We start from the raw sequence: 8,547 nt of genomic DNA, 5'->3' as shown, positions 1-8,547 counted from the left end.
CTTTTTGAAAATGTCTCCCCACTTGTACAGTCAAATTGGTAAAAACGAGTTCTAGGAAGTTCTCCCCATGGATGCCCTAAATATGAGAAAATCATAAAAACAAAAGGGTTATAATTTTTACTTATGTCCATAATTTGCAACTGCACCTATTCGTGGATCGTTTGTCAACTTCAATTTGTGAGGTCACATGTTCAAATCTTACGGGGGTCAAACATTCGAAACTTTGGAATCACTAGAGGGTTTACTCAATCGTTAATTTCAAATCCTCGAATTAATCAAGTTATTCGCAAGCTGATTTAAACATTTGGTTATAAAAAGTTTGTGTTTTAGTGTAAAAGTGTTATGACAACAACAATGTAAATGTCATAGTACATGTAGTACTTGGTTAGATGAAAAAATGTCAGTTTCTCTTTAAATTTGGCAGTTCCATGGAAAAAGATGATTACAAAAAAGGAAGTTACATGGAAATACCGGGGGCCATTGTTTTTTTTCTACCGGCTCAAGTCCCATGGATATCACGTGGAGCAATTTTTAACTGTGAATTTGAACAGGTGTAGCCCTTGGAAGAAAAAATAGTTAAAATTTGATAGTCGAGGGATAAAGCAAGTAAATAAACAATTGAAAGTCAAAAAAGTTAAAGAAAAACTTAGCTTAGATAATTAAGGGGGTTAAAGTGAAACTCACCCACAAACAAAAGGCCTCTCTCTCTCTCTCTCTCTCTCTCTCTCTCTCTCTTAGTTAGGCGTGTTCGGGCCAAATTATGCGCATCTCAACTATTTTCTTTTACAGTCTAGTTAAATAGTTAAATGCAAGTCACTTACGTCAGGACTAGGAATTCACAAAATATTTCTCTCTTGCGTCTAACCCAAGAGATTGTCAAGTTTCAAACTTACATACCATATTCGGTTTGAATTTTGAGAGAGGGTTTTAAAGTGTAATGAGTGAAAAATTTATTAGGAACCGTGCACAGAAGTTTTGCGTACTCCAAACGAACAAGCTCACAATGTCTGAATTTATAGCTCATCGATGTTGCCACTTAAGCTATCCATCGGTGGGTAGGTCTTTCTCAAACAGCCAGGTCCAGCGGTCCAATGTCACAAAAAGGAGAGAACATCAAGGGGGTTAAAGTGGAACTAACTCGGAAACAATTGAAAGTCAAAAGTTAAAACAAAAATTGGTTAAGGGGGTTAAAGTGAAACCAACCCAAAAACAAAAGGGCCTTCGACAGCCCCCCCCCCCCCCCCCCCCCCCCCCGCTCTCTCCAGAACAGCCAGTTTCAGCACTCCAACGTCACAAAAAGGAGAGAGAATATCACGTTGTTCTGATGAACCTTTGCCTCCCCCTCACGGCGTCCGAGACGGCACGGGAGCCTGCCGTCATTAATCCCCCTCTCCTCCTCCCAAAAATAATCAATTTATCTAAATTTCTATATTTATTTACCCAATAACAATAAATATTTTTAAAACCCGTGAATATTCCGTGTGTTTCCTCTTCAGAAACCGTCGAGGCTTCGATATCTGAAAATATTTGGATAAAATCTGAATCCTGACACAGTTTGGATAATACCCCATTTTTCTACAAATTGTTTTGGATAATACCCCATTTTTCTACAAATTGTTTTGGATAACACCCCCATTTTTTAAAAACAGTTTAATAAGTTCAACTATATTTTAAACTAATTTATTACAAACACAATATAGATTGTTCGTATCGTTGTTGGTTAACAAAAAACGAAGCATGGGATTGAGCCATTTATCGATTATCCGAAACTCAGTATTTTCTTCTAAAAATTAGATAAATCTACAAAATTTAAACTAATTTATTACATACACGATATCGATTGTTCGTATTTGATGAACATATTACATATATAACCCTTGCCAACAAAAAAACGAAGCACGATCCCTTCTTCTTTTTTTGAATAGCGATCAATTATCCAACAGTCTTGCATTTTCTACTTAACCGCGATACGGATTCCCAAAAAACCTTCAGTTGCCCTTTTTCGGCGCTCGAATGGACCGTGAGCTCTCATCCAATGTCATTCGGCTACGTTCCTACTAGTTCCGAACTCGTATCGACGAGATGAATAGAACCTCGTGATCAAATCTTGTTTTCGATCACTTTTGATCTGAGTGACCTTTGAACCGACGCTGCTCCACTATTATCCACCGCCACTCTAACGGCTCCAGAGCCTTACTCTGGTGTCAAAGCCCGACGCCGACACCACCGACGAACTTGTTCGAGGAAGAAGCACCACCTTGGCTGGTTCGATCGAGTTTTGGACGGCTTCAATCCAAAAAACCCAGCCGAGGAAGTGTTCCTTCATGCTGTCTTGCTCTGTCCGTGGTGGCCTGTCCACGCCGCGGTGTATCCCGCACAACCTAGCCCTGATCCCACCAGGAGTCTCAGAAAATCAGCCGGAACTCCCCCAGCAACGACGCCAATTGTGGTGTGGTGGTTTTCGCCGGGCTCCTTCAGATCCTCGGGGAGGAGGAGAGTATTGTAGTAGGGTATAAGATTGTGTACATTTCTTAGGGTTTATCCTCTCTTATTTATAGACAAATATATTTGCTATCCAAGTCAGGTGTGCACGACACATGCTCAAACTAGCTCCAACTCTGGAATGCTCCAAAAGCTTCTAGAACCAATTGGAGGGACCTCCACCCAGGTCGAACCAACCCTCTAAGCCCTACCGTCCCATTCGCCCGACCCGACGGTTCAGTCCTTGGGCTTGCGAATTGGGCCTCTAAAACCGGTGGGCCGAACCCTTCGGTCCGGTCCACCTCCCTTCGCCTAAACCCACTACTCGCATATGGCCTAGGCCTAAACCGCATGCACGAGTCCAACCCATCACGCTCGTCTCCTAGCCTCGCCGTATCAACCTACGGGCCAACCCGTGGCCAAGTTGGATTCGGCCCACCACATCACATAGCCCCGTTCTGCTCTTTTTCAAAAAGAAGTTAATTTCAAATTCAAATATAATAAAAATGAAAAATAATTTTTTAATTTTTTTTGCACCGTTTAAAATATCTTAATGAGATATATCAAACAAGATCCATATTGATAGGAAAATTATTTACGTCAACACATGAATTTTAACCTTGAAATTACATTCTTTTCCCAAAATCTACTTTTTCTAAAAGTGGAACACTATTACATGATCCCCATGCCAACAAAAAACGAAACAAGGTTTGTCCGGGCAAAAATCGAAACAAGCTTTTGCTGTCCGGAGATGAAACCGCCAGAGGAAATTGATCATACAAGGCCATATTGTGGCAATTCCTTGTTTTTGCAAACGGAGAGTCATTGTGGCAATTCCGCCAGAAGGTAATACTCCTGCAGTCCACGGTTTTGGTCGACGAGATACATAGGTGACTATTCGCAACTCAGCATTTTCTATTCACAATTAGATAAGTCTACTAAATTCAAACTAATTCATTACTAAATTCAAACTAATTCATTACAATCACGATATACATTCATTCGTAGATTCACATATTACATGATTCCCTTGCCAACAAAAAACGAACGAAAACGAGGGATTAAACCATTTACCGATCATCCGAAGCTCAAGCATGTTCTACTAACAATTAGATAAGTCTGCTAAATTTAAACTAATTTATTACAAGCGCGATATCGCCATTGATTCACATATTACATGATATACCCTCTTGCCAAAAAAAAACGAAGCAGGGGATTTTAATAGATTTCTCGATTATCCGAAACTCTGGTTATAGGAGTATATAGTTTCTCCTCTCTCTATATATATTTTCATATGTTTCTCTGAATTATTAAAAAAAAAAAACTGAAACAAAAAATCCAAAATTTGTTAGGGTTTTTCCCGGAGGAGAGAAGCTAATCCGGTAACCACCTTGGCTCCTCCTCTCTCGCATCTCTTCGGTTTCACCGCCGGCGGCTTCCACGGGCACGCCATCGCCGGAAACAACCCTCCGTCCCCCGTCGCCTCCGCTTCTGTTTCGGCGGAATTCACTTCTGCTGCCGCCGTCTTCTCCCCGAAGATCAATTCCAACTCTCCGCCTTCGCTCTCAGCCCTAACTAATTCAATTTTTTCAGCCTCGTCCACGACGTCATTTTGTGGAGCCGCGGCGGCGGCGGTTCTGGTGTGAGAAGAGAGCCATTTGGCTCTCATGTACTCAACCTTCCTCCACGGCGGAACGTGCATCCCCTTCTTCTTCAGGCTCTGATTCGCCGCTTCCGACGCGATCGAAACAATCTGTTGGAGACGATCAGACCTGCCGACGAAAATCAACGGTAGCGATTGGAGAATCAGTTTGTATCCTCCGGTCGGTCGGGCTATCCCGAACTCTGATCTGAAATCGACGTCGATTATAACTCTCTCCGCTTCTGCAATCACGTCTATGTACTCATATTCCCCTGCATAATCACACACAAAAACATTAATACTTCATCCGACGAAGATCGAATTAAAATCTTCATATAATCACATACAAACACATTCTATGAACGAATATTAGAAGATCTAAATATTTTGACTCATCAGTTGAGTGTTTCATTAACCACTTTTACATTTATCATTTCAACAGGCAGGCGATTGAGAGAGAGAGAGAGAGTGTGTGTGTACCGGCAGGAAACGAGGGGCCGGGGGATTTTTCCCAACGCGATTTGCAAATGGAAGCATCGTAGCCAAGAAGCAACAGGCCGTCGGTTACGATTTTCCTCAGATCCTTTTTCTCGCAGATTTTGTTCTTTTCGACGATCTTCGACGTCTCCGCTAAGAGATGTCTCTCGTCAACACTCGCACACGGAATCAAACTCTGCACGCAGAGATACACTTCAGATTGAACCGAAATATACGTATAGGAGAAGGCACTGGATTTATGGAGACGGGCGTAAGCTGATCCAGATAACTGGTTATAAGGACACCTTACCTTGAGCATTTCCAAAGAATCAACAGCTGAAGGGGACGTGCCGGACTCGTTAAAACCACTGGAGACGTCAAATTCATCGTCGGAGCTGTCGTTGATGTTGCCGTTGAAGCAGTTGCAGCGGTTCCGGCCGCATTTCGCGGCCGATTTGCTATCCTGACTCTCCTCGATGAAATTCTGCACCATTTTGGCCAGGCACACGGAGCTCGGCTCGAACTCGGCCGCCGTCGCCGCCGAGGAATTATTACGCAGCACGCTCGGGAACTGCCGGTCGAAGAGCCTCTTGAGCCGCGATTTCAACACCGGTTTGGCCGCATCGGTGTTCCGGATCAAGGACTCGTTGTACGCTTGAGAATCGAGTGGTTGAATCTTCATCGGAGGCATCCTGTAAATTACACTTTAGGCTTCGTTTACCTGTCCAGAAAATAGTGCAAAAAAAAAATTATTCTCGAGAAAGCTATGGTCAAGCAAAGGGTCAAGCAAAGTAAAGGAGAATATTTATGTGTTCATTTGATAGAAATTATTTGATAAAAATTTTAGACCTTTCAATTTAATTGGGTTGAAACTAATGTATAATCAAGATTTCTTTAAAAAGAAAAAAATCTTGTGCTAAAAAATTGAAGCTAATCTTATGGCAAAAATACTTTATTTTTCCTTTCCTTGCAAAAGTTGCAGTGAGCAGTCAAAAATGTCAAATGGTAAGTCTAATCAAGGAGTCTCGTAACAATCTTGACTGAGAAAAAAAAGGCTCCGCAAAACACATTAATCCAATTGATACAGCCTCACCTCAAGGTATCAAACAGATCAACGATCACGGTTGGTCTCAGATTAATTTTAAATCTAAGTCCAAGGACCAAAATCGAAAAATCTAGAAATTAATGCAATACCTTTCCTCGGTGGTGTGTGGCGAAGAATGGAATCACTTGCTTTGGGGTTGTTCGTAGAAGACGTGACGGCGGTGGAAGGAGACAAGGAGGTTGCGTGTGGGGAGAAGGGAACCGGTCGCCGGAACAAGCATTTCCCGGGCACCGGCGGTGGGTGATTTTTTGGTGAGAAGGTACTGTAAAATGGGTCTAGCTAGAGGCTTGTTTGGCTGTTTTTGAGAAGTGAAATGATGAATGTGGGAGTTGAGAGGGTTTTATAGGGGTGGGAGAGGTGAAAGGGGGTGGGGGGAGGTGTTGAGTGAGCCTGGAACACCACATCAACGGTGTGTCTAAATTTCTTTTTTATTACTGTAATAGAAGGCAGGAAAATTATATTCTAGAAAATGTAATAACATGACACTACATCATTCATGTGAGCCGTTCAATAGTAAAATTAAACGCAATAGAGAACAATTCAAGAGCCTAGGCTCACGTGGAGAAAGAAATAAACTAACAACGAAAACGAAAAATTCGTTAGAGCGGATTATTTATTTTTGTCTGTAACAAGAAATCTTAACTCTACAAGATTATTTATTTAATATCGTAAAAATGGACTTGTCACCCAAAATGACTTGTTCAAGACGGGCTTGATACACAAATAAGTTCTTGAAATTAAATATTCCTTTTGTTCCACATTTGCTAGTACCATCTACAGATTTTTATTTATCAAAAAAAAAAAGTAAAAAAAAAAGCTACTTGAATAAAAAAAAAGGTGATATTTTCAAAATCTGAATCGCTAATCTTGTTCGAAAAACCAATACTAAAGCTACTTGATCTCGATTTAAAACTACTCATTATTTGAGCTTGATTTGAAACTACTCAAGCTCAGATTTAATTAAAGTTGATTCAAGATTCTTTGAATGATATACAAGTTAAAACCTAAGCCAATCTCCTTTTTCTTTTAAGAAAGTTCGTAAAAGACTATTGAATAACACAACATTTATGTTAAAAAAAAAAAAAAACACACACACACACACAACGTTTTAATCGATAAGCTTAGAGAAATATGTAAAAATTTGCAATAATTTCACAATGCGTGTTGGGTGAGAGAATATAATGAGGACAAAAAAGAAAAGAGAAGAAATGAAATATAGAGAGTGTGTTAATCTGAATGTCTGGGCATAATATGCTACTATGTTCTTTACTTAGGGGATAATGTCTCGGGGTGGTGTGCTGACTGGGACTGCTAGGCCACCTGGGCGCGTGACATGGCGAGGATAATCCTGTCTTTTGGTGCGGTTGGTCACGTGGCAGTGGTCGGGCCCTAGGTGGGTTGCACGGACGTGATGGTGAGACTACACACGTGTCCTGATCGAGGAGTCGTGGTTGTTACTGATTGGAGAGGTGGGGACGAAATTACTTGAATGCCCTTGTAATCCTGCTGGGTGCGGGGAATATGCCCCTCGTTTTGCGGAAGGGTACGGAAACCGTCAAAAGGACTGTGTCAGTGCCCCAAATTTGAAATTGAAAAATAAGTGACTTTTTTTTTCTTTTTTCCGAAATTGATTTTAGAAAGTTTTTTTATTTATTTAAATACTGTATACTTTAGTGTCGGAGGAGGATCCTCTCGATCATCGACCCACTCTTGGGCTCATTCTGAACCGAACCGATTTTGATGATCGAAATCATTCACTGATTAGGCATCATCGAAATTATCAACTATGTTAAAAATCACATGAATTGAATATCAATTGATATACATTTGGTTATAGGTACGGCCTCTTCTATATTCCTTTTCGTGTTTACACAAATTGTGGACAATGAGGGTGATCGAACCTAAGATCTTGAGGGAAAACAAACTTTAATGCTGTGTCTGAATGAATTTTTGAAATTTTTTTGAAGAGAGTAATGATTGAAAAGCAGAGGTAATGAATGAAGAGAGAAATAAGAATAATGATTGAAGATATGGGTAATGAGTGTTTTTTGAATTGGAATTTTTTTTCCAAATTTTGAAACAAACAAGGCATAAGAGCATCTCCAACCGGAGGATGCCAAATCTGAGGTGGATGTTCAATGTAAACTTTTGACAGCTTCTTCTGTTCCAATCAAGCTGCATTTCCTTAGGCCAAGTCCACGTGTAATTTAAGCTTGCTCCAAACATGCCAATTTGGCATCAAGCTAGTGGCATGCCAATTTTTGAAAAACATAACCGTTTGAAAATTTTGGCTGTTTGAATTTGAAAAATGTCATTTGACATAAGAGTTGAAGAGGAATAGATTGATGTCAAATAAAAAGAATTAGGTATAAGTGTTGAAAAGGAGGCTATGATGTTAAATTGGTAATGCCAAAATGCCACATAAGTCTTCAAAATTTTTTTGACATCTCTAATTTGAAATCAAGGATTGAAGATGCTCTAAGTCTTTTGCCAAAACCACCAGCCAATTCTTGGGGTTTTAGTTTTAAATTACAAAATTATTTTTCATATATATTTGTGTTTGTATCAGGGAAAAAAAGGTTCTTATATTTCCACATAAAAAAACATTTGAGCAAAAGGAAAATGTCAAAATCAATTCTTTTTTTTGTTTTTTGGATTAATTTTTTTACGAGTCTTGAATTTCTGACCTTTAATTAACTAACTTTTCTCTTATCTTTGTGGGTATGGTTCGCTTAGGTCTAGGTGTACATTGTACTAACATTTTGATTAAAAAATTTGATTAGTTTGGATAAGCATTGGCTGATATGATTTTAAATTGGATAAAACCATGTAAATAAGATAT

General features: G+C 39.9%; 1 protein-coding gene across 1 annotated transcript; it reads right to left on the bottom strand.

Moving 5' to 3' along the window:
- Window positions 1–3,597: 3,597 nt before the first annotated feature.
- Window positions 3,598–5,352, bottom strand: LOC131316808 (uncharacterized). Its single transcript, XM_058346256.1, has 3 exons — window positions 4,911–5,352; window positions 4,604–4,796; window positions 3,598–4,395 (listed from the first exon to the last, which is right to left on the bottom strand). Exons 1-3 carry the CDS (start codon window positions 5,289–5,291, stop codon window positions 3,830–3,832), a joined length of 1,140 nt encoding a protein of 379 aa, XP_058202239.1. The 5' UTR covers window positions 5,292–5,352; the 3' UTR covers window positions 3,598–3,829.
- Between the last annotated feature and the right edge of the window lie 3,195 nt (window positions 5,353–8,547).

This window comes from Rhododendron vialii, chromosome 2a, assembly GCF_030253575.1.
Source record: "Rhododendron vialii isolate Sample 1 chromosome 2a, ASM3025357v1".
NCBI classification, from domain to species: domain Eukaryota; kingdom Viridiplantae; phylum Streptophyta; class Magnoliopsida; order Ericales; family Ericaceae; genus Rhododendron; species Rhododendron vialii.
Note: the sequence above shows the minus strand (reverse complement) of the source record. Positions and strands in the feature narration are given on the sequence as shown.

Excerpts from the sequence above, each read along its gene's own strand:
- LOC131316808 (XM_058346256.1), bottom strand. The coding sequence starts at position 5,291 with ATGCCTCCGATGAAGATTCAACCACTCGATTCTCAAGCGTACAACGAG. Across the intron at positions 4,797-4,910 it reads ATTCTTTGGAAATGCTCAAG|AGTTTGATTCCGTGTGCGAG; the intron begins GTAAGGTGTCCT and ends CTCTGCGTGCAG. Across the intron at positions 4,396-4,603 it reads CGGCCCCTCGTTTCCTGCCG|GGGAATATGAGTACATAGAC; the intron begins GTACACACACAC and ends GTGATTATGCAG.